The following is a 27,549-nucleotide window of genomic DNA, read 5'->3' as shown; positions in this document are numbered from 1 at the left end:
CTTCCATACGTCATGAGCTAAGGAAATCAATGAATGAATGAATAAATCTTTATAAAGCAAAGCAATGTATTCTACTTTAAACGCTATGTGACACACCTTAGTCACTTTATCCCAAGTACAATCATGACATCTGAGAGTTTGTCTTGATAAGACTGTGAAGTCATACCTGTTAATGGTAATGTGTAGCTGTGACACTTACAATGATACTATGACAGTAGACGTAAAGCTGTTGTCACTTTCAAGATCCACACCTCTCATGACTGCGATGCAGCTTTGAAAATGAATTCAATTTGAGACTCCACTAGGGTTTTCACAGCTATGCGAATTATATAAGGCTACACGAGCATACAGCAATACGCCGAAACTATGTCATGGCTTCACAGCAGCCGTGGCCACCTTACGACATGCCCTTTCTCTCAGTCAAGGTCAGAAAGGCACTGAGGGGAGAACAAAAAGTCAATTTCTCCATCCTTTTTACATTTTTGTTCTCTCTCCTCAATTATATCTCAGTATTTTCTCCATCCTTCTCCTTCAGAATCTCAGGGCCGAGTAGACTCAATTTTAAACTATCTACAGAGAAAACTTCAATGTCACATGTCAAGTATCTGCTTCGACATTCAGTCGTTTTTCCTTTTTATTCTTCCCGGTCCTCGCACTTTAGATGTGAAGTAGCTAGCTGAATATTCAGACCCATCGTTCTCCTCTTCCCTCTCTCCTTTTCTCCGTAGTTTTCAATGAGCTCACTGCCATCTTCTAACTTAACATTTTAGACAAATCAAAGTGAAAGGAGGAAAGCAGATGGCAAAAAGATAAAGTGGATGGGAAGAGAGCGGTGCAGAGCAGGGGGGATGTGGAAGAAAGGCGAGGGGAGAGGAGCAGAGAATAAAGACCTCTCGGATGTTGGGACAAAATGAGAGACAAGCAGAGGCTACAGGGGGAGAGGAGAGCTGAGAGTACAGTCATAGGGACATGGAAGAAGAAGTGAAGACATCCCACAGAAAAAAAAGTAGAGAAAAAGACTTGAGATAGAATGGGTATATAAATTATTCATGTCAATACAACTATGGCTATGACAACAAAAGACGCCATCAAAATTTGGGGAGATGTGGTGACCATGAGCTCTGCCACAGAACCAGAATTCCCTCAGCTAGCAGAAAAAAAGAGTCCCTCTGCTTTCTCATCATTCTACTATTTGTGTCATATTTTCTAGTTTGGCTTACAGCTTTTTTGCTGCAAGTCATGCTTGATTTTTTTTCTCCCTTCCTGCCTCTCCCTGCTGCATTTTTGAATCTCCATTTACTACAGGAAGGCATTCCCATTTTTCAGCAATGTCCTGCCCCAAAGTAAAACCGTTACAAACCCTGCTTCCACACTTAGGATTGCTGTTTAATGAAAACAAATGAGTTTCAAGGCAGGGCAAGGATTTGGAACACAAACAGTGGATCACCCTAAAGGTAATCTACTGCCATGTACTGGTACATTTTAGAACACAATGTGACGCTAGAGGGTTACAGATGTGCTGTAGAAGATCTATTTTCCCCTTGTGGGAGTGTAGTGATTTTTTTATTAAAAGTCTTGGCGAAATAAAAGAATGAAAATCAGCTCACCTTCCCGGTGTCCATTGCAGTGATGACCCACACACAGTGTGCATTGTTCTCATATTGAACAGGGTAGTTAGGAGAAGTTATGACCCCTCTGGGCCCCCTCAGGTTGCTGCCACAGGTACGAGCTACGGCACAAGAGAGAGAAAGAGAGAGAGAGAGACAAAGAATTGTAAAAAAGATTTATAGGGCAGTCGAAATCATGCTTGCAGTTTGCAAATGGAGTATTACCTTAAAACGAGAAAAGATGAAAACAAGTTGAGGTTGTGTCAGAGAAAAGGGGATGACAAAATCTTAGAAACAGGCTTCAGTGAAACCAATACTAATACTGCGGTTTATAGACACTAAATTTGGGCATTTTGGTGGCGCTATCTACTTATGTCTCGTCTCAATCATAGGTCTTTGGGGGAACACTGCAACCCTTGATACATCAATGGGTGTTCTTCAATCAAATATTCTGGTTTTCTTCACACAACACCAGCTGCTAGCAGGATTGAAATACTAACTCTAATTCTACAAAAGCACGTTGCATTACATTATAATCGATAGCCACAGTTCCTACAGTGATTCTTTATACAGATTCAAACTCCACTGATAATCAGATGTTTACCTTATATGTTCCTTTCACTCCAGTAAGAACTCTGCAGTGTTGTAATCAGTCACATCAGTTAGTCATAGACAAAGCTCTTCTATCTACAGCACATCAGTTTCAAAAGAAAATGATGTGTTGGATCTTTAGTGTCAGGTTTCCAGATTTGTGTTTAACATCCCAATCAGTAATACTGAGGAAGCAAATTAACATATGCACTAATATAAAACCATGACTGGCAGTGGTTGGAGTGACTGTATTCACATATCACAGGAATAGAGTAAAAGTAGACATTTTTAACCTCTGTCTGGCTACTTGTTTGCAACAGCCTTGTTTTTGTTTTTTTTCACTTTCTTCCTCTTCCTTGCTCTCTCCTTTGTATTTATCCATCTCTCTAATTAGCTAGAGTTATTTTTGTGAACATATGAAAAGACATAAATTACTGTCAAACACTGAATGTACAGTTTCCAGCTGTGGCTGTGTTATGTAATGTTGTATTGTGCTGAAAGTTCCCCTCTTGAATTCAGATTTATGTTCTTTTAAAATGAACCCTCTTATGGTTTCAATGTAAGAAAATATGGAATATATATCAACACAGGGCGTTTTGATGTCCACATCTCCACTGGAAGATCTTTTTGCATCACTTTCAGTGCTTTCAGACACACCACTGCATTCTGAAACCATTATTTCCCACAGCCTGCACTGTGCAATGACGCACAACACAGCTGTGACATAGATGAAATCTACAGTATATTCTGTTCTAGCATACACAATAGGCTCATTTTCATTTGGATTACGATCAGAGAAAAACTCCAGTTGAAATACATGTTCATTCTTGCGATTTTCATATGAAAAAAAAAAAGAATTTGTTTATTTCTGAAAAATGCACAGCAGCAAACTGTTGTAAAAACCGTTATTTCCCATGGCTTGCACGCTGCCATGACGCACAACAATCTGTGACGTACAGAGGATCTAAAGAAAAGAGGCACCCAGTCAGACAAAAGCTGACACTGTCTGTGTCAAACTTCTTTGAATTAAGTGAGTTTATGAGTCTAGACAGACATAGATATAAACTGTAACTTCTCTAGATTACACATAACTGCCAGGCGGTAATTCTAGTTATTACAGTAAACATCACTTTCTCTCTATCTTTTGTAATGATGTAGTGCTGCTTCATATTTTCCTATCTCCACCTCTTTTGTCCTTTCGTCTGTTCACCCAAACAATGCACTGCAGTGGTGAGTGGGGCACCCATCTCTACGTGTCTAGAAGGGCCATTCTCTCTACATCTTGTAAGTGTGTGTCAGAGAAAGACTTTTAAAGCAACATGTTGATGAGATCAGTGGCATCGGTTACTATCATGGGAGGAGGTTAATTAGAACACCTGCACAGCAAACTAAATAAATTTTTTTTTGAATGAATTTATCACACTGCGGACACACTGTTTAACAAATTAACACGTTGCGCAGGTGTAAATTTGTTGAGCCTGAGGTGCTAGATGGAAAGTCAAGGAATTACCAGAACTACTTGGTGTCATATTTAGGGGTCCATGTTAGTATGGCCGTACTACATTTCAGAGTAGCTTTTCAGGGGGGCCCCTTGACGAAATGACTTGTCGCTATGGAACAGCTGACTAATACACTGAGCAGCTATCCAACTGTTACAGTAAAATGGCAAGAAAAAAAAATGCTAATACTATTACTAATCTTAAGAAAACAAAAACGGTTGTCCATACCCAATAATACCCAGATTCTCCTGCCCTGCTGCTAAAATGCTCAGTACCTTTGCTCCTCAAGAGCTTGGAGACCCCTTTTATTCATACCAATCTGGTCCTCTGTGATACTAAGTGCAACATTTCTCACCTTGAGTGCCTCATAAAATGAAGTGTTATTTCCTTAAAGGTATATTTGGCAAAAAAAAAAAAATGTGTATTGTGTTAAAAGCCCACTTAAAAGCTTCTCTGAAATGTAGTACAGACATGCTCTGAGGACAGTCTCACTTTGGTTTATTGAACAGGCACTGTCACACTGTTTTACCTGAGAATATATTTATCCTTTAAGTCACCGGGATGTGTCACAGGGGCAACAGCATTAGAGACAGGAGAGGATATAAGGATATAAGACGTTTGTAGACATGTTAGGGAACCGAGCAGAGAGAAATGAAGGGCAGAGGTTAGAAAGAGATGGAAAGGGAGAGCAGGAAGGGTTAAAGATAATAATGTGAGAAACGGCGAGAAAGGAAAGTGAAGCAGGAAGGGCAAAAGGCAAGAAGGAGACACAGAATACACCGGAAGAGAACGGGAGAGAGAGGGGGACCTCAGATGACTGATCTGCCTGTTAATTAGAAAAGAGAGCTGAAACACACTGTGATACACACAGCTACAGGAACACACAGAAACACATTCATGGCGATTCATCTCAGAGACCAGCTTCTAATTAACAGTAAAGTCTCAGCAGAGAATGGGAAAGGCTCGTGGGTTCGAATCCCAGGAGAGTGATCACACCAGATAATACAATACACCAGAGCTACAGGATAGACATTTTTTAACCTCTGTCTGGCTACTTGTTTGCATCAGCCTTGTTTTTTTCACTTTCTTCCTCTTCCTTGCTCTCTCCTTTGTATTTATCCATCTCTCTAATTAGTTAGAGTTATTTTTATGAATATATGAAAAGACATAAATTACTGTCAAACACTGAATGCACAGTTTCCAGCTGTGGCTATGCTATGTAATGTATTGTGCAGAAAGTTCCCTTTTGAATTCAGATTTATGTAATGAAAATGAACCCTCTCATGGTTTCAATGTAAGATAACACATTTCTGTATTTTGTAAAAAATAAAAAAAATACATATTTTCTGAAACTGCTTCACTAAAGGAACACGAAATGTGATGCATACTGAGTAAAATGTTCATATCCAACAAATCCAAACAAACTCTCTGCTACACAGTTCAAATGGAAATGTTATAATGTAGATGTCCAGTGCATCATTTTTATCTTGTATCTACTTTTGCAGGTAATTGATTTGATTCAGTGCCTACAAACAGTACACAGTGTACAGTGAGAAGCCCTTAATCCCGCAGTGTTCTATTCAAACGCGGGCGAAAATAATCAAAAGGCTGACTATTCGCATATTTGCACCGAGAGATGTAGAGCGGTCCCCTCACTTCGTGCTCCCTCCAGAAGAAAAAAGGCTTCAGGAAGTAAAGGGAAGTAATATGAAGTGTGACAAAGCCAACATACACAATGGGGATACGCTGGGAGAATGGATCAAAGTCAGGACTTAGACCTGAGTGGCCAGGGCTGTGTCCCGTCTAAAGTTTATTTTCAGGTCTTTTTATAAATTGTTTTCCGTTTTGGGTTAGGCAATCTAAAACTGCTTGGGTAGGAAAAGACAGTATTTTTGAAGAGCAGTTTTAAAGCTCAGTGTGGTGGCTGTGGATGTGGTTGTGGTCATTGACACCTTGGCATAGCCGGACGCCTCTCAACTCCAGGCAGCTAGCAACCTGAGGTGACACCCATATGTCACTTAACGCAACTTAATTATGTATAACTAAAAGCTTTGATAAAATGCAAGCGAGTGAGTTATATAAAACAGTTCCAGACTGTAAAGATGTTATTTCTGCTGTAATGATGGGCATTTTACCATTGATGGGTTATGGGGACTGACTCACTTTTAGGGCCCCGCATCAATTTGAGGAAGCTCATTTAATGGCACTTTTGTGTTGGTTTAATTTTTTCCACCTTGAAGGTAGATGCTTCATTCAACTGTGGTTGCGAATCACATTTGCCTTTTGTTGTTGTTGTTGTTGATGATGATAGTGTTTTTCTTGCATTTGTGAGTTTTGCTTTAGTATCTCAGAGTTCATCAGTAACATTTAAATGTAGTGCAATATGGAGAAGTGCTCCACATTTGTGGATATTAGAACATTTCATTCTAACACAAAATAAAATAGGTTTTTGAATCAGCTTCCATTTAGATTACAATCTGAAAATAAAATGGTCCATATAACCATAATTGCCAGTTGCCATATTTTTCTGTAAAATGCACGGCAACAAACCAAACTGGTCACCTGAAGGAGATGTATAGGTATTTCATTAAAATGTAAATTTTACATTTAAGATTTCATGTGAGCTTTGTGAGTAAGCTAATTCTCAAAATAAAATTCACATCCTTCCATCTATTTTAATATTTCACTCTCCCTCCATCTAGTGTCTCTAACTGACAGGAGTACCCAGTATCATGACGTCTGGCAGGTCCCTGCAGACACACACACACATGCACACACACACACACACTATAACACGATGTGACAGGGACCCTACAGTATGTGTCTGAGCACAGGGACTGCATGTCCGTCAAACACACACACAGCTCAAGGCGAATGCTGCTACAGCTATGAGGTGTGTGACATTGTCCTTTGGACACATGCTGTCAATGTGTGCGCGTGTGTGTGCAAGCTGTCTGCCTTTTCATTGTGGAGCAATAAACCCAACAGGGTATTGTCAGTAAACATGTGGGCAGTTAGAGCCCCTGCATCATTGCTCTGCCACTCACACAGTTATTTATTTAGTCTCTTGGCCAGTCAGTCAGGAAGTGGATCAGCATTTTTACACATTTTCCACAAACTACAAGATGTAAATTACAGTGACATTATTCATGATATTTCCATCATACTATAATTTTAGAGCACCTGGAAATATCGTCAAAATAACATGACAACCCACAGCATCAAAAATCCAGCCACTATCTTACTTATGGAGTTTGCATTGTACTGAATTCCAAATGTGGATTCTGGTGGAGAAATTGTTCAGAGCAAGTCAAGAAGGAAGCTGTGGCAGTGGTTGCTAGGAGATTTTTTAACAAAATGATCAAATAAATCATCAGATTAAAAAAATATATATATCGAAGAGTTGTTATTTTTGTAAAATTTTTATTTGAATGTGTCATGCTCTGGCACAGCTATCGTTCCCATTTTTAATGCAACCTATAAAGTTCATACTGGCTTAGGTTGTTTGTTTTTTTTTCAACCTGGGAACCAGCCATCTGTGAGCACAGCACTAGACCAATTTAATTGCTGATAAATTCAGAGATTTGAGCAGAGATTCAGAGGTCTGGAACCAGGCTTAAGTACTACAGGAAGGCTTTGCAACCAAAGCCTGAGAATCTCTGGCAACAGTATTACAAAGGATAAAGTCGGCATTATTGTATCTGTTTATTATCATCCACAATCTAACATCTCCTGAAGAAACTAAATCAATATCTTTATTTCCATTGCCATGTAATTCCACTGTTATCCAAAAACTATTAAAAACACATTAAGGATTCATTATGTTACATTTAGACTACAGACCCCTGCTTTATGATGAACATGCAAGTGTAGTTTCATTGCTACATTGCCTGCAGCAGTGGGAGTTCTGACTAAAGATAGGGCTTTTAATTAATTTATATTATTTATTTATTTATTTATGTATTTTGAACATCCGGACCTCTAGGACAATAACAGTTTGTACAGCAGGTTCTAAAGCCTACAGCCGGTCATCGGGGTTGGTCGGTCATGACATAATGATGCATAAAGGATGTTGTTGGAGTAAACACAATATGCTTAGTACTGAAAAAAAAAAATGTCCAGAGGGCATAAAACGTGTTGTTCATTTCACTGATGAAGCAGTGGGTACCAAAAACATCCTTTACTTCCATAGTCAGTGGTGTTAATACCCCAAATGTTATGCTACTTTTACGCTCTGCTTGGATATTGTACTTTTACTCCACTGCCTTTATCTGACAGCTGTACTGCAGCAGATTATGACTTTAAAAACCTTGTAAAATACAACAAGTTGCTTACGCAGTAAATTAAGCCACCTGATAATTTATAAAATCATCTCTACCTCAGTCAGCTACAATATGTAATAGAATAGCATAAAGAGAATAGCATAAGAAAATAGGACACTGCCACAGAATATATCGGTGTGTAATAATAAAAGTCTTGATGCACACTGACACCGAGCAGCAAGTCTAAAAAAATTTATAAAATATACTTGACACTTACTTCTGCAGATGGGTCTGTGGTCACTCCAGGCAGCCAGTGTGTCAGTGACTCGTTGACAGGTGATACTTTTAGATCCTTGTAGTACATAGCTGTCATCACAACTGAACTGGACACTGGAGCCAATCCTAGTTAAGGAGACACAACAGAAACAGCATTTGTCAAAAATGGTAAAAGTACTAGCTTTGATGCTAGCTTTGGCTTTTACCAATATCAGTCAGATGATACTGAGACGCCAAGGTCCAGTCTCTTGATAATGAAACTGAACCTTGGCGTCTCCCTTCCAGGAGGTGGCTGTGGAAATCATGGATGTATGTAAGGTGTATCTTTCTTTCCAGATGTCCAGATTACGTCCAAAAAGTTGCAACAGCAACAACATTTGGAATCCACTTTTAGCAAATGAGATCCAAACGACATTTGATAGCAGTTCCAAATAGACTCCAGATGAATCTCAGTCCAGATGCTTTGGCACTAAAATCGGATTTTAAAGTGCCAATACTGACAATACACAACGACAACATCAAAACCAGACTGATGGGAGCACTAAGCAGAATACATGCTGCTCTTAGCAAAGGAGGACAACAGGGAGAACAGCAGCAGGTGGACAACTGCCAAAATAAATGATGTGCTGGCACTTTGGGAGGAGGTTCTGTTACAGGCAAAGCTGGAAGTCCCCAGCATAGCTACGTATATGTTGATGCCTATGTAATTACCACAGCAACTGGCGCAGTTCGGTTAGTGAAGTCTGGATACGCAAATCTAATCTGATGACATGCAAATAACACTAAGGACAGTCTGTTCTAAAGATCTGATTTGAGCAACAATCTGGTTTGTCTGCAGTCTGAACAAAACCACAAATCTCTGGCGGATAATACAGCAGGTATCCATGACATCTCTCCGTCATCTGCTTTTCTTTGCCCTTGTCGTGCCTTTTTTTTGTTAGCCTTTGTTCTGATTATGCTTGTTTTCACATTCATAACGCCCTGCTGTCTAACACGCAAGAGGGACATTCAGCCAGCTAAGTGGAAGTCTGCATGGTGTCTTGTCCGTAAAGCTTAATGTCTCCTCCCTGCTGACACACGCCACAGTCTACCACCTGGCCAAACATTTGCAACACAGAGTATGGGTTGTTCACTGGCACCCCCCCGGTTGTTAAACACCGTAGAGTCGCAGAGCCTGGCTAAATCTTTCTGTTAGTGTCTTTGTCACGGAAAGTTGGGTCAATCGCTTCTGCCACTTTCATCATTCTGATGACACTGGAAATACTTTCATTCTTCCACTCACTGTGAAATGTACAATTACGAGAGGGAAAACTTTCCAGTTGTGTATGTGGTTGCCTCAGCATCAAAATAGCCATGACACACCGAGTTACAGCCACCGTGCAACATGCCCAGCAATAAAACGTGTGTTTTCTGTTTCTCTGCAGCTACTTCCATTTCTCCTGTTACACTCCATCACCCCGCAATTCTGTTCCAGCTCATGCAGCTCGATGCCTAATGATGATTAGAAAGAAACCTGTAACACACACCCGACACATCCATGCCAACATGCATGCACAATTACACACAAATGCTAACAGCCATACACGCAAACAAATACACACGTGGAGGTAATAACCTTTGACTAACTCAGTCAACTTCAATAATAGTGAGGGACATTTTGTGCAGTCATAATTGCTAATGGTAAAAAAGAGCAGCAGGAGCTGGAGATTATGGGATGATTATCGTTTAAAAGTTTTTGGCCTGAAAACAGTGTCAGAAAAAAATGTAAAGTGTGCCTTGACTCTTTCATAAGCATAAGAGAAACATTACAAAAATCCAGCTGCCTCAATGATGAGTCGTAGGGAGAGATGATTATTTTATAATTGCTCACTCCTGATTAAATGAAATTATGTCTCCCTATCTGCTGATTATGTGACAGACACCATGGAGAGAATCTTTTGAAAATCCATGTGTCCACCAAGTCCTTGTTAACCGAGCTCTGACTTATGAAACATTCCTTCCCATCTCGACGCAGAACACAGGCATAGAGGCAGCCCTGGAGTTCGGCACAAGGGCTGCAGCACAACACAGTCCAAATGGGAACGCAGTGAGGTGGGATTGTTTCAACACCCCAGTGTTGTCTAACAGTACTATACAAGCTAATACACCAGTGCAATAGTAACGCAAATGTTTTTTGAAGCGGTGCCTCTGACGGGATTATTTCTGTCTTTCTAATTGATCAACGACGGCCAATATACCGTTGACGTTGTGAACATGTTAATGCGTTTTAAAGGGCATATTGAAAACACGCTTTTAAAATATTTGTATGCATAAGAAATCAAAAACTGTAATTTCTCTTTTATGAGGAGTTTATAAACATTTCATGATAATGTACTTAAAATTAAATGAAGAAATAATTCACTTTATGTCCTGAAACCAAAAACTCTTTTGAAACTAATTATGTTTCTACATAGCCACACCAGGAGTACATCATCCGTTCAATGCAATCATACATTTTTATTTATTTTTTTCTTCAAAGCAACGCTGAACATAATACCGGATGCTTTTGGATCATATGATGCATTATGACACACTTCACCTACTTACCACTTGCTCTCTACTATTCTGTGGAACATCTTCAGATCTCTGTTGCTCTCATGTAACCCCGCAGCCTAACATTTACTTATTTTAGAGGCGTCACTCTTCTGGGCTTTCAAGTTCTCTCCTATGTGCCATTTCTTCACATTTTCTCTCGATGCTGTAAACCCTAACAGTAAGAGCAACAACTAAAAAAAGAACTAGCTTAACAACACCTTTTTATTTATGCGTTATGCTAATATGCTTTGACACATGAGTTTAATTATATATGCTACACCTGTTTGCAATTATGAGAGAAGGATTTAATCAAATGTTAATGATAAAAATGTAGGTTATACTCGTGTGACCACAAGACTCTTTGTCCTATTAATAATAATTAAAGATGTAAAGCACAGATACATATTGTCCAAGGTCAAGTAGGTAATATAGTGTGAGAGGAAGGTCAAACATGTCTGGTCATACACAATAGATGAGTAGCCACTACCTATATTTAGATTACAGTACTGTTTGCTTTGTAAAAACATTACTCAGCTAAAAATAAAGTTACTTCCATTTGTATAGTGGAAATCTACACCGATCAGCCATAACATTAAAACCCTCTGCCTGATAGTTTGTAGGTCACTGTTGTGCCTCCAAAACAGTTCACTGGGGAATGGACATGGACATTCTTGGAGTGTCCCGCGGTGTTTGACATTGGTGTTTGACATTGGTGTTTGACATTGGTGTTTGACACGGAGCTTCTGTTCCAGCGCATATCCCCAAGGCTATTTTTCATGTGTCTGAGCTGTGTGGCATCTCGTATTGTCCCACTGGCGACGGCCTCCGCTGTCGGGGATTGTCGTCGTTATGGGGTGGGGGTGCCTGGTCCTCAGCAGCAGTTCGGTGGGCGGTACATGTATAAGTAACATCCACATGAATGACATGACCGAAACGTTTCCCGGCAGAAGAACCCAAGAATAACAAGATGACTAATGTCGTGTTTTCTTTTGTTTGTTTTTTTAAATGTCATTGCTGATCGGTGTATTACGGGAACAAATCGGAAAATCTGATAAGGCCGGTAAGCGTGTCCATTCAGTCAAAAATTAACTTTAAAGTGTGTCAACATCTTACAGTGTCTTTAAATCCTGAAACAATTCCAGCATATACAATGAGATTACATAAATTGGAATTATTTAGATCCACATCATTCAATCAAAGAAGGACAACACATCATAAATCAGTGTGTTACACATTCATTGCAGGGGGTGAGGCTACAGGGAGTATGTCTCCTTAACCCCTTGTCGCAGAGTGTCGCAAATTCGCAACGCACTGTTTCCGCTCAAACTGCAGCTGAAATAACGCATGTAATCCTCCAATGACGGTTTGTGCACATTCAAAAAACACCTAGGAACCTTTTGCAAGCACTAGTTTCTCGTAGGACTGGTCGGAGTGGTAAGCAAAAACACAAATAATTAATCCACTTCTGACTACACTATTATTTACTTCAGTAGTGTGAACACACGCGCAAAAGAGATTACTGAATATGAATAGGGATAGTAGAGAGACAACTCATTAAGTTCCACATTTTCTACCATATTACCATGTTCATGCACAATAAACAGCGCTGTTTGTGACTGTGAAACTGCGGCAGTGAGAGAGCAACTGTGTGCACAACATTTTACTGCACCCCATATAATGTTTATGTGCGTACAGCGCACAGGATTGTGATCAGATCATGAGTGGTCACTTGTGCCGCATGCGGAGGTGCATTTTAATGCTAGGTGCGGACACACATGTTCAGAGCAGCACACTTGTGATCGGATCAGCCAGGATGCACGTCAATACCAGGTCTGAACAAGGCCAAGTCAGACGCATTTTCTGTCTTTCAGGCTACATGAATGATGAGCAGAACACAGTAGCACACAGTTAGCTCCAGTGTTCCTTATATTGTACAGTACACATTACAGCTAAAGCAGAAAAAGCAGTTTTGAATAGTTACTGTGTGTATAGTATTAACCTTATTAGTTTAAACCATAAAGCTGATGCCTCAGCTTTATGCTCTTACGCATAGCCTTGAGAAGGACGTGCCTAAGGTATGCCAACAGAGTGCGAGCAGCAGACTAGCCTCTTAACATCAAAAAAGTCACCTAAGTACATATAACAGAGTAAATGTGTTGCATTACTTGCCACCTTTGACACCCTCACAGTCCTCAAGCATCCCCAGCCATCTTCACTATGCACTAAACAGCTCTGCTTTCAGAAGATCTAAAAGACTGCAAATGTGATTTTGGCGAGTTTTTGAAGTTTCAGTCCTGTTATGTAAGGATCTTCTGCCTAAAAAGCCAGTGCTGTAACAACAGGTCCCCAACAGACATAAATTATTTACAATAATAAATAAACCTCAAAACACTTCAGTCTCCCCAAAAATGCGACAGTACTTCGGTATGGATGCTCTCTTAACATTGGACAACTTCTGGGGCCGGAACTGGGGCAGACTGACACTCACTCTCAGCTCAGGAGTTAAAGGGATTTCCTTGAGTGAAGGAAAGAGAAGGGGTAACTACAGCAAACTGTGGTTTCTGAAGAAATAACTTCTAATCTAAAGTTGTCCCTGAAGTCTCTCAAGATTTTCTGAACAAACAGAAACAGTCCTGAGCAGTCATCAGATCTACGCCAAGCTCATCAGGTTTTACTCCCCCTATCTGTTGTCCATTGTCAATCTGGTATGCAGCACTGTCAAGTAAAGCCAACATGGGGCAAGAGGGGGGGAACTAACCTTATAAACTTGGTTGTACTTTGTAAAACGAATGTGTTTTTGCAGTATAACTGCGTAATTGACTCAGATAAAAAATACCAGCCCATTGTGACAAAGCACAACAAAGCAGAAAATACACAACACACACACAAACCGCACAGGCATAACATTATGACCACCTTCCTAATATTGTGTAGGTCTCCAAAACAGTTATGACTCATCAGAGAATGGACATGGGCCTTCTGAGGGAGTCCTGTGGTGTCTAGTAATATTGTTAGCGGGGGCCTTGGGGTCCTATGGGTTGAGGGGAGAGGCCTCTGTGGATCATCCCACAGATACTTGATCAGTCTGGGATCTAGTAAATTTGGAGGCCAGGTCAACACCTTGTGCTGTTCTTCATGTTTTTTGAGTTGTTCCTACAGTCACACAGTTTTTGTGTGACCTGGGACCTGAGTGAGATCATTTCTGCAGACTAACAGAAAAACATCAACTATAAACAAACCACAGTGCATGTTCAGGACATATTTGGTTTTGACTAGTAGTAACTGGAGGCAGGTGAGTCTGAAAAACAGTTAACTTACTGGAAGGCAGAGCCCATCCTCTTGCCGTTTTCAGGAACTCCCGGATCTGGACAAACATCACCAGCAAGGCCGCTTTGGCTCACTGAAAAAATAAAGGAAAACACAAGAGTCTGTCTTATTTGGGGTAATGGATTAACATCTTACTCACAAAATCTTGTCATATTTAGAGCCATGCCCACAATACAGTATGTTGACAGGTAAATCATTAAACTTGCCCTCCTACCTCTTTCTACGGTAAGATGAAAGTGACAGGTGAAGAAATAGTTCTTGTTATTGTGAAAGCATCTGAGAGTTTTGACATATGAGATGACATTCGAGTGGTTAAGCATAAATAGGGTAACGCCAGCTGTGAGGAATGGCCCCAATTGTTGTTAAGAGTTCAAAGTAAATCAATCATCTTTTATATTTTAAAATAGATCTTTATATTTGAATCTGATTCAGGAACATCAAATACATGACCCTCAATAAAAAAAAACAAAAAAAACAAGGTATTTTCTTTTGTGTTTGTTTTCCTACCTGACAGATATAATGAGAATAAAGAATTAACAAGAATTTTTTTTGTTGTTGTTTGTTTGTGTTTTTTGAATCAAAGAGCAGCAGTGGGCACATTACCACTGTTCACATTTTCATTAGTTGCCTATTGCAATTTACTCGTCTGTGAAGTCCAATACAATACGAAATAGACAAGTCTCAAATGTTCCCTGACAAAAGGAAGTGGCATGTCGTGATCAGAGTGGACAATTAGCCATCATGCAAGATCATGGAAGTACCGTACATGGATCCTACAGTGGATCCTAGCCATGTTTGGGGCTGGTCTTTGGAAAAGGTAAATCACATACAACACATGAGCAACTCTGAGCAGTCAAGCAGCCAGTTTTTCGTTGGGTTGGTAAATATTAAGGTATATTCTGAACATTGCATTTTAGCAATTTCAGTTTCTGAATTGCATCATCTCTTTTGTGCTTTTTTGGGATATTACAGCAGAAATGAAATACTGACAAAACACAAGGAGCAAGGTTGTAAGGTAGGTTTGCCTTCATATAAATGCTTTTGCATGTCATATCATACAGACAAAGCACGAAGAAACAAATGTTGTTAACAATGTTTTAGTAATGTTTTAGTTCTCATGCATGCTGATTGTGAGCCAGCATGCATAATACCAGGATCGCGATATACAGAAAACCACAACTGATGCTGCGACGTCACCTCCTGGAAGCCCAATTTATTAATTTATTCTTAACAACTTTTGAAGTTTTGCAGCCCAAAACCACTTCTTTTAGTTTGATTTTACCATTTCTTTTCATCATCAAGAGGGCCTTTTGTTGCTTCCTCTGAAGGATACCACAGCAGAAAATGTCTTCTGACCATGCCGCCAGAGCTAATTCATGACTTTGTTTCATTAAGTCTTGATCATTGCAACATCTTGTCCTCATATCTGCCACAGAGCTACTAGTGCTACCATTCAGAATACTGCAGCTAAGCTACACTTCAGTAAGTAGCACGGAGATATTTCATTTTACATTGTAGCTCAATGCAAGCCTATCCAATCATGACCTAGTATTGTCATCTATGATTGTTACCTTTACATACATTTTAAGTGTCTTCTTCAGATGTATAGTATTTTGGTCCTTTAGGTCTTCAGCATGTTGACGAACAGAGCTTAAATGTAAATATATCAGAGATCAATGACGCACTTGGCACGATTCTTTGCGTTAATAAAAGCTGTGGAAGCTTGAGGTGGTAGAGTAAGTACGCTTAGATTTTATTTTTTTATGCTTCGCAGGTGTATTACTAGCAAACCACATCAGAGCAGTTTTGGGTTTGAAGTTGAGCGGTCATCATATTCCAGCTTCAAGTTGTTTTGTGTTACACTTTCTCAACAGTGTGTTGCTATCTTCATCGGGCCGTGTTTTCATGTACCGTATTTGATTAGGTAAATCTGAAGTCCCCATGTTGGAAACAGGCACAGTATGAACAGTAACTGAACTGTTTGAGCAAACCCACTATATCCTCATTTGCACCCATGTTGCTCAAAGACCACGCTCATTTAATGTTTTGCTGGTTGCCTGTATGAGCATTTCTCACTCTCTGCAATAGATCTGACAGAACACTTTCAGCTTTCCAGCACATGTAGAAACATTAAGAATTGTGAATGACTTTGTAATCATGCCATACTTTTTATTTATTTTTTTCTCAATATGTTGTGAAATACTTGTAAACAAATGCAAACATGTAGTGTGGAAATAACATGAAGAGTTAACAGAACCTTCCAGGAGAAATTAAATTGCAAGCAATTTGCATGAAATTAAAATGGCAGAGAAATGTTCCAACCAGCACATGTATGGTTTTAACCTAGAGAGCTGTTCTCGGTTATCGCTTTTCAGCATCTCATTCCACCCTGTTTGTCTCATCTATCTCCGTAATCCTTTTTTTTTTTTAAAAGGCACAAAGCACATGACAAATTTTGTCCTGCCTATATTCGGGATATTGCATTGGCTTTAGACTTTTCTCTGGCTGGGAGCATCTGTGGCACGCCTAAATCGTAATGTAAATGTAAATGAGACCAGACAACATGACAGGAACCAGTTTAGACCAGCTCTGTCTTAATGGAACACTGTGGATGAGTAATGATGGTTAGTGAGACACAAAAAATAAAGGGACAGGAAGGAGGGAATAAATAAAATGCAGAGAAATGAGGAGAATGCTGCAAAGAGGTCAGAGTGGCACAATTGAAAAAAAGAGATTATCTTGGAGGGTTGTAAAATATGACCAGGAAAAGGAGCCATCTCGGACCTCTTAACGCCTCTATTTTTCTCTCCATCTTTTCCTGCATCTTTCTCTCTTGCTTCTTCCTGTTTTTCTAATCTGCATCTGTTCCCACTCACTCCTCCTTTCTACTTTTGTATGCACAGCATGCTCAGCCTGCCTTTTTTCTCTCGCACACATTAGCTGCAATTTACAAAAGGATGCCAAAGTTTTGTGCATCTTAGCATAAAAGATGGATGAATGATTTGCTGCCTTTGTGAGGTTGTGTTCCGTGTGAGCTGAAGCCTTTTGAGTGTATAGACGTGGCGTATGCATGCTTGTGTGAGATATGATGCAAACAGAACAAGCTGTCTTGTTGCTCTACTGTGTTTTTGATGTTCTGTACCAAAATCACAGCACAAACACAATTTGGCTTTCACAATCTCTCATCACTTCCACTCATGTTCAGATGGCTTTACTGGCATCAAATACAAAGGTTCACGCTGCAGATACAAATCCAGCTCGAGCAAACAACACAAGATTGTTATAAAAAAAAAAAGAGGAAGCTGACAAATATTACTGCTGGGCTTGTGTCAAAATTCCTCAAGCTGACTTAATCCTGCATTTGCACTTGAAAGGCTGTTCAACATTTAAACACAAGCTCGTGATGCGTAATGGCATTTCTATATCGTCAAAGTGTCTCCTGCAAACCTTTCATCTACAAAATTCAACTTTTTAGAAAATTGGGGAAAAAATAGATACATTTTCTTGTTGATGTTGATGAGTATATGGCTTCACTGAGGCGCGTTGAAGATGCCACTTTACCTTGTGACTAACTATTATGTCTATAGTCACCCTTAAGCGTGGGTGAGATAGTATAGTCCTGTGAAGGCCAATCTACTGTTGCATGGCCTCTGGAGTCATTTTCTAAAGAGCCATCAGTAAGAATTAAGACTGAATAAGGCAAAAAACATAAAGAGATTATACAGCAACTGCAGTAAGGATGGGTAGGATCATCCTAATGATTACATCCTACGAGGATGTAATCATTGTAGTTAGGGGCAATTTAAAGTAGCCTTTCTTTTTAACTAAACACTTTACACTTCAGTACCAATACATTCCTGAGAGAAATACACTATATTACCAAAAGTATTCGCTCACCCATTCAAATGATCAGAATCAGGTGTTCTAATCACTTGGCCTGGCCCCAGGTGTATAAATTCAAGCACTCAGGCATGCAGACTGTGAAACAAGACATTTGTGAAAGAATGGGCCGCTCTCAGGAGCTCAGTGAATTCCAGCGTGGAACTGTCATAGGATGCCACTTGTGCAACAAATCCAGTCGTGAAATTTCCTCGCTCCTAAATATTCCACAGTCAACTGTCAGCTCTATTATAACAAAATGGAAGCGTTTGGGAAAAACAGCAACTCAGCCACGAAGTGGTAGGCCACGTAAAGTGACGGAGAGGGGTCAGCGGATGCTGAAGCGCATAGTGCAAAGAGGTCGCCGACTTTCTGCACAGTCAATTGCTACAGAGCTACAAACTTCATGTGACCTTCAGATTAGCCCAAGTACAGTACGCAGAGAGCTTCATGGAATGGGTTTCCATGGCCGAGCAGCTGCAGCCAAGCCACACATCACCAAGTGCAATGCAAGGCGTCGGATGCAATGGTGTAAAGCACGCCGCCACTGGCCTCTAGAGCAGTGGAGACGCGTTCTCTGGAGTGATGAATCACGCTTTTCCATCTGGCAATCTGATGGACGAGTCTGGGTTTGGAGGTTGCCAGGAGAACGGTACATTTCAGATTGCATTGTGCCAACTGTGAAATTTGGTGGAGGAGGAATTATGGTATGGGGTTGTTTTTCAGGAGCTGGGCTTGGCCCCTTAGTTCCAGTGAAAGGAACATTGAATGCTTCAGGATACCAAAACATTTTGGACAATTCCATGCTCCCAACCTTGTGGGAACAGTTTGGAGCGGGCCCCTTCCTCTTCCAACATGACTGTGCACCAGTGCACAAAGCAAGGTCCATAAAGACGTGGATGACAGAGTCTGGTGTGGATGAACTTGACTGGCCTGCACAGAGTCCTGACCTGAACCCGATAGAACACCTTTGGGATGAATTAGAGCGGAGACTGAGAGCCAGGCCTTCTCGACCAACATCAGTGTGTGACCTCACCAATGCGCTTTTGGAAGAATGGTCAAAAATTCCTATAAACACTCTCCTCAACCTTGTGGACAGTCTTCCCAGAAGAGTTGAAGCTGTAATAGCTGCAAAAGGTGGACCGACATCATATTGAATTCTATGAGTTAGGAATGGGATGGCACTTCAGTTCATAGAATGAGTAAAGGCAGGTGAGCGAATACTTTTGGTAATATAGTGTAACATCCTTCTCAGTTTAACACATTTATGTTACAGTTGTTGTGCAGATAATCATGTTACGTAAATGCCGGCTCCACTTAATGCCCACTAACATTGGTGGGATCTGTTGATCCTCAGCAAGGTCACAACGTATAATTTATCAATTTATAGTGGATTGTCCTTATTAACCCTTTTGTTAATTATATATTGTAACAATGAAATCGCGTTAAATTCTTCCGTCTCTATTTCAGGTACACTTTCAAGTTTGTGTTTGTTCATACTATTTTTATTTTATTTAACTAGATTTTATTTTACTTTTTAAGTAAAATAAAAAAAGAATTACTATTTAATTTTATTTAATTTAATCTTTCTTTTATTTGTGGTTCTTAAGATTGTTGTTTTGTTTTTTTACGTGCAACTAAGCAATTTCTCTCAATAAAATTTAGTCTAAATCTAAATCTACACCGGTCAGCCACAACATTATGACCACTGAAAGGAGAAGTACATATCATTGACCATGGTGTGACACTGCATGTCCCGCTGGGAAAACTTTTGGACCTGGCATTTGTGTGGATGTTACTGAGACATGTACCACCCACCTAGACCAGAACAGGCGCCCCCATCCCATGGCAATGACCATGGTCAGCAGGATGCAGCCTGACACAGGCACACACACACAAACGGTTTAGGAACAACTTAAAAAATATGAAAAACAGCACAAGGTGTTGAACAGGCCTCCAAATTCACACAGGGTGACCTACATAATATTAGGAAGGTGGTCATAATGTTATGCCTGATCGGTGTACTTTACTATATTTTGAAGGTAAGTGACATTTTTAAGTAGCTTTCTTGCTGCATCAAAACACATTTCTTGAAGTAAGTGGTAGCACTAATGTTGTTAAGTTGTTATTTTTTTGTGTGTGTGGACTTTTTATGCTTTAAACATGGAAGCTAACAGCTCCAGTCATTCTGCATGTAACAAGCATAAAGAGCTTATGCAGCTGCTGCCAACACCACTATTCCTCTACGCTGCCAGACCGGAGGTGACACCTGTGTTCTTCTTAAGACATGAGTGTATCATGAACTATTAGTTCTGGCCGTCACAAATACTCAAGTGAGTCTAACACTGCAACGTAACTTACAATTAAGGAAACTATCCATTACATTTAAATCAACATAATGTGCTCTCACTCTTTTATTATTACTTTACTGGAGCTCTCACACAACACTCAACGTCTTTTTAATTTAAAAATGGAAACTGCAACAAACATATATAAATGTTAGAAGGCGTGAGGAATCGATGCCGTCACCGTTGGTCTGGCTGCTGCATAGAGGTGCATGTGTTTATAGTAAGCAGTGGTACTAGCAACACTTTTACAGACGGTTATTTAAATTAAGTTATAATAACTTCAGGAACAAGGCCACACCTCATCATTCTGTTTTCCACATTTACCTATTAAGGTGTGTCTTAACACTATCCTAACCCTATTCAACCCCCTATCATCCCCATCCCTCCAGTTTATTCACTTTCTCTTCCTTCTTTCATTATGGGAAACCAGCGGGAGATGGAACCAAAGCTTCCTGAGACATGCCTCCCTGGGTTCCTGCAAGTCCAAAGACCATAATCCATGTTTCTTTCAACCACTCTCATCCCTTTCACCCCTCTTATCCATCCCCTCAACCCCTCTTATCCTCATCCCTCATCTATTTCCCTCAGGTCCCACCTACCAATAAACTTCTTTAAATCCATTAAAGTTCTGGTCTTTGTTTGTAAATTCTTTGCTAGAAAAGACTTAAAAACAAGGCCAATCTTATAAAAATGTGTCGTACTGAATGTATGTTGCAAGGTTGTACATAAAGCTTTATATTTATTCTGCATTTACAGAAGTCTAACCACAGGCCGAGGGAATAGAAGAACAGTGAACCACGGGCAACACAAATGCACATAAACGCATTTGGGATGTAGAACAACTGTTTAGTTTTTATGAACGTTGGCAGGTGAAATGCTGAAAAAGAAAACATACACTAAGAGACAGTGAGATAGGATGCAAGGAGAGGCAGGGAGAGCTCAGGAGTGCATGTTTGTTTGTGTGTGTGTTTGCGTGATCAGCTGACATGTGTTTCAGGTAAGGGCTTTTGAGGTGCTCTTCAGATGCCTGCTGTACGAGGAGAGAAATGTGTGAAGTGCAATTTGTTGATATGCTCTCCTCCGCTGCCCTCTCCTCGTTGCCTCTTATCCACTATGTCCTCTCTTTCTCCTCCACCTTCTCATGCTCACGGGTCATTCAACCTGAGAGCTGAAGCCCTCAGTTATTTATTCCAGCATCGCTGTGTTGCGCTCACAAGACCCTCCACAAAGAAAAAAGAAAAAACAACAACAACAAAACAACAAAAAAATTACAATGTAATGAAAAAAAAAAAAAATGCCCAAGACAGCATGAAAATGAATCAAAACACATTAGCAGAGGTGATGTACCCACTTTTAATTTTATTACTTGTAATTTCAAGTTGTACTTTTTCTCGTCACTTTCACTTGAGTAGACTGAAGCCACCTTTCCTGACAATCCTGTGAAAACACTGATTATAAATCACACTCTCACAATGATGATTCATTACAGTTCTAGGTCATTGTCTGGGGAGTAAAACTCCTTAATCACAATCTTTCAGCCCCTCTATAATTATGACACATCCTCAGCAGTGAGCTAATGCTACTGCTGTGAGAGGGCAACTACAAGATGGGTTGCTTTCATTTGAGCCGCTTTAAATAGTTCTAGTTGCCGCTGATGCTATACAGTTTTAACATGCTCCTATCTTATCTTATTTAGCCTTAAGGATCTCACTGGTTTCTAGTCCTTATAAGAACCTTCATTCATAAACATTCTAGACCATTTGCAAACTCATTTAAAACGTATTCTCGTGTGTATGTCTATTAGACTGTGCTTTAATATAGGCTAGAGGCTGTTACAGACAGTCTTTTAGATTATGATTCATAAGCGCTCCATTCTCTAGACAGGTAAAACTCATTACCATCAGTCTCTGGTTCTTTCTAATGATTATATATTGCATAAAGACAGTAAACTCTCTGCCATAGAGTCATAATATTACAACTGGGAGTCATACAGTGTAAAGAAGTGTTATTCAAAGACTGGTTCAGGACCAAAAGTAGACCTTGGCTTTACTTTTTCAATGCTTTAATGACCCTGGTTGCCAATCTGATGGCCCGTGTTGGGGTAACCTCACTGAGCCAATGTGAAAACCCACATTTGCTCTGCTTCGGTCATGTTTTCAATGAGCATGGGTCCCATGGTGAGAAATTTCTCATTGATGCCTAGAGCAGCAGAAGCTTAAGGAATCCCCTGGACTGCACAGTTCACAGTCATTATCATTATTCTTTGGCTCCACATAATGATTACAAATAACAAAGCTCATTCTCTTAAGCGCGGCAATCATTTTACAAGTGGGATAGGTGCTTTTGAGAGTTTTCAAGCATACATCCAAGCACCACCGGTGATTACTGTGATTTTACATCACAAGGGGAAACGCACAGTAAGATCTGGGCCTTTAGCTACGTGGGGTTTTACTGCTTTAAGGTCGTTTTGAATGTCATTACATTTATAGATAAAGACAGAGTAGCACATTTCTAAGGCTGTTGCATTGTAATTTATTTTAAAATGTTTGCTGCCGGAGACAACCAGTCAAAGAAGGAGAGGTACTTCACAGCAAGATGATTTTTCCTTAGCTGACGCTCTTGCAAGAAGAAAAAAACAATAGCTTTGGACATTAAGGTATTTATTCACATGTGCCTGTATTTGAATGCCTACACAGCATCAGCAAAAGGGATTAAAAGAGAGATTGTGTGTGAGATCTGAACTCTTCCCCGAGGACCACATCATTGATAAATCTAATAAACTGATTTGCCCAAGGAACTCCTCGCACGCAAGCACTCAAACACACAAACACACAAACAGCACGCCAGTTTAAAGTTCAATTGCAGCAACACACCAAGAGGCACACGTCGAGCACATACAATTTGTCTGTGACATACACACACACACACACACACCAAATAAACCTTCGTAGTAATGTTAATTGCAGCAGTGCATGCTTGGCTGAGCGCGTAAATCAGCAGAATTATTAATGAGGATTTTATTATGAAGTGAAACGCTACGCAATGGAAGAGGTATGAGTTGGAGCTTCCGTGATAATTAAGAGCTTGCGTTGCATGATGTGAATGCTGTTTTAGGGCCATCTCCAAGATACCAAGAAATATATCTGCCACCAGAGACGGTCGAGGTGTGTATGGTTAAATTCACAGTTTGACTGTATTTTGGACAGTACAGTGTTTATTTGGACTCACATTGCCTACCACTGACATGGTGACTATTTTCTTGAGGTCGACACAGAAACGCCCTTTCCTCCATCTCCTCTGGGGATCACCTAATCACACACTATACAAACAGAAGACCTTCACCTAATCTGACACGGTATTTTTCCTTGTCTTCTTAAATAGCAACTGACTTATTCTAATCCCTGTACAAACAATAGCTTGTGAAGTCGGTTCATCATGTTTGAGGACACCACAAAGCTGAAACTGAGTAAATATTTGAATGCTTAAACACTTGCGAGCTTTCTTTTAAATTCCAAAGGAAAACATAAAAAGTGACACCTACTGAGCGCATTAGTTCCCAACATTCAAACAAACAATTGGTGGAATAGTGATAAATCATCTTGAAACTGTCACTGACAAAGCTTTGTGTTTTGCTTTTCCTTTGTGTTGATTGTGCTTTTTTTTTTCCCAGATAAACAGGATGAACAGCTTTCATTAAAGTTTTATTACAGAATTATTATCTACACTATGCTGCACACTGTCAGAGGTTATTTAAGCCGACACCTGCAAAACTACCATCACTAGTGAGAGATTTTAACATCTCTGTGTGTTGAATTGATATTCTGTATTGCATTTACTTTACTTTTTATTTATTTTAAAAAGTGTTAGGGATTGAGCAAAATAAATCAGACTGAAATGATATGTAGCGTATGTATGGACTGTACGGTTTGAGCTCTGTATGAAATGGAAGTAAGAGGCTGAGCGAATGAAAAAGAAGAAAACACTGTAGTGAGACAGACAAAGAAATATTTCATTGTTTTTTTTTTTTTTCCATTTTTACTTGGCCTCATTATTGTTCAATAAACAACAGGACAGCATCTTTCCAGGCTTTACAGTCTCAGATGCAAGCTGTTGCTGGTTTTCCTGTTAATGACTTCAGTGGCTCTTTCAGGATTCTCGGCCGCCCCTCCAGGGGGGTGAATATGATACAGTGGGAAGGCTTCCAGTTTTGAACCACAACACCAACCCCCTACTCCACTTCGCTTTTGGAAATTTAGTTTCTATTATCCATTTCAGTGACAACCAGCAGAAAGGTGAACGTTGCGCTGAATTCAATTTCTTGTGGTCTGTTGTCGGGCCCTCTTCCTGACACCAGCACAGAGAGATGCACAGAGTGCGACACTGGAAGGCTTGAAACTGTCCTCAAAGTTAAAGTGAAAGAAACCATTGAAACGGAAACAAAACAGGGGTTTGGGTTCATGTCTTTTGGTATATAAACAAAATGGCTGGGGACAGACAAAATGAGAAAATACTTATGTGAATATATAGGACATAAATACAAATGTAAATGTAAATTTGCAGCGCAACCATTCTTTTCTGTTTTTTTTACTTTTTCCTCTCTAAAGTGTAATTTATAACTTTGTGCAGCGTAGCTCCGGACCCAACACCGTAACCTGACGTGGACCATAACAGCTGCGATTGGTCTAACATGCATTCCCTTGTTCACAAGTCTTAGCGCCCGGACAAATACAGAGAGTTCTATTTTGTTCAGGCTCCTACACACCAGCTACTCAGATCTTCTCGATGTTCTGTGCTGCAGTGATTTCAGTGAAAGTAACTTCTGATCCACGCTTTCAACGGCGCAACCCCCGGCTCCATGTTGACCAGTCACAGGAGTATAAACCAAGATTAAATCTTCATCTTACAAGATCACTGAGTTATTCTGTGGCACTTTGCATGACCTTGCCCAAACGTTGAGAATTCCAGACTAACCTATCAAACTTAGTTAAAACTAATTGCAGTGACCTATTGAGCATTTATTCACTATTAATTATCTAATGGTGAAAATTGAATTAATGACTAACACGTGCATTAATCACTTTAATTACATCTTAATTATAATACTGTTGTACTTGCAGTTTTGGCACCTTACTAAACTCAAATATATGAGCAGTTTGTCCATTGCTGCTGCTTATTCAGAAGTCATCACAGGACATGTCTATTTGCATGGCTTGGTGGGTCCGTCTGCAATTAACTAAACTGGAATTCGAACTTGACAGAAATTGTTAAGAGAAAATAAAATAAATAATATTTCTGAAGCTGCCACAGAAAGAAACCTGAAAAAGGGGATTGTGGGGCTAAACCTTGTCTCGTAGAAGGTCAACCTTACTGAAAAATAGATGAAATCACTGCTCCTGCCACATCAAAGATGGATGCTTCCTGTGTGTCCTTGTGTACATACACTACGTGCCAGTGTGCGTGTGCGTTTGTGTGCACACGTGGATGTGTGTGACGGGATGCGTTTCAGCTTTGCTTTAAAGGGGGTTGTCTAAATGACGTATGGAAACACTATCAACAAAAACAAGACAGAAAGCAGAAGCCTGCTGTGTACTCACAGACAGCATTTTTGTGACTGGACTCTTTGCTGGGCATCATCTTCACCCCTCTGGACTTCAACTCGATTGCTTTCTTCACTGCAGAGAGGGAAACACATGGAGGTTATTCTTTAAAATATGCAACAGTGGCAGAAATTAAAAATCAGAACTGAAGGAAGAAATTAAAAGAACGCAGACAAGTGGGGACAAGAGAGGAGAATAAAGGGGGAGATGAGCAAAGGAGAGGAGCAGCATTAAAATTTATTCCATCTATTTTATCCTAAGTGGCAGCACTACAGAGGATAACAGAAAAATCTGTGCTACAACTAAACTAAATTCCACTGAGAAGCAAAGTTGGCATGAAAAGCGTATATCTCTCTCTCTCTCACACACACACAAACAGACACACACGCACAGTTGAAATAATGGAAGCACCAATGGCAAGGGTGAGAGAGCTGAGAAAGAGAGAGAGAGTAAAAAGAGATGGAGACAAGACAGGAAGTGAGGCAAGCATGAAAACAGACAGGCCTTGGATCACCGTGTCTTGTTTTGGGAATAGTCAATTAAATCTGAACTACTGCATGGAAACTAACAGTCTTCTTAAAGGAAACTAATTAAGCCTGATAACCAGTCTGTTAGATGACAGGAAGGGTCCAGCAAGTCCAGTCGGGTGATTTCAGACTTTTGTAGAGAACAAATGCCCTTCTCCATTTCAGCTAACACATAAGTGATGCAAAAATGTGAGCCACTTCAAATGAAAAGGAGTTTTGTTTCACATATGTGGATTAGATTGTATCCAAAAGAGTCAAGAAAAATTAACATATTCACACATGAAATGTCATCTAAGGGTCAGGGTTAAGGCCAAGAACAGATGAGTAGTGAGTTTAAAAGAGCACGGCCTACCTTGATACTGAGCGCTGAATCCTTTTCTTCTGTGGTTGCTGTCTGAAGTGAAATGGATCCGAAGCCAGTTCTTATTTGAGATCACAGGCGATGGCAGAGTCGTACCAGTCAGCCTGGGAGTAAGAAAATTAGAAATAATCTTTATCAAATGCAAAGCAAAAATCAGACAGTCGTTAACATAGGCAGAGTCAAAACTTAAGACCTACTGGAATGGAACAGCCTGTCGTTGCAGTAACTTTTTGCTCCTTACTGTACTTATACCGTATTATTACAGAATCCAGCACAACAAGACAAGGCAGATGGGAAAGACATGGCATGATGTAACATAACTACAGCTGTTGCTGTAGCAAATCCACAGTATCCAGCTTTGCACACAGAAACCTGCTACAGCCACTTGTATGTTGCAGTTTGGTAAAGTTGTGCGATATATTCTCATATATGATGGTGAATATCATGCTGAAGACTAAACATAAGAAATGAACCACCACGTAATTACAGACTGAAGCATGACTGACCAATGTTGTGAAAAACATTGTGGAATCACTCTTCACAAACATCCTACATAGAGTATTTCATATAATGCAGTGCACAGACTTGTGAATAACAATGGGATCTAAATTACTTCCTCTGAGGATCTATACATAATAAGAATACCTATGGTGGAACAGGTGTCACTTTAATTTGTCCCGAGAGATGCAAAGCCTGGCAGT

General features: G+C 40.0%; 1 protein-coding gene across 1 annotated transcript in view; it reads right to left on the bottom strand.

Annotated features, from left to right (window-relative positions):
- The window catches only part of LOC311485387 (CUB and sushi domain-containing protein 1-like), a 285,694-nt gene that overhangs the window by 142,886 nt on the left and 115,259 nt on the right, over positions 1-27,549 (bottom strand). The window contains exons 5-9 of the mRNA XM_084540754.1: positions 26,840-26,952; positions 25,958-26,035; positions 14,128-14,209; positions 8,237-8,361; positions 1,608-1,729 (exon numbers count right to left, since the gene is read on the bottom strand). Of these exons, the coding sequence (XP_084396880.1) occupies positions 1,608-1,729; positions 8,237-8,361; positions 14,128-14,209; positions 25,958-26,035; positions 26,840-26,952 (520 nt within the window). The remainder of the gene's footprint in view (positions 1-1,607; positions 1,730-8,236; positions 8,362-14,127; positions 14,210-25,957; positions 26,036-26,839; positions 26,953-27,549) is intronic.

This window comes from Chelon labrosus, assembly GCF_963514085.1.
Source record: "Chelon labrosus genome assembly, chromosome: 3".
Taxonomy (NCBI): domain Eukaryota; kingdom Metazoa; phylum Chordata; class Actinopteri; order Mugiliformes; family Mugilidae; genus Chelon; species Chelon labrosus.
The sequence above is the reverse complement of the archived record's forward strand: the minus strand, read 5'-3'. Positions and strand labels throughout refer to the sequence as shown.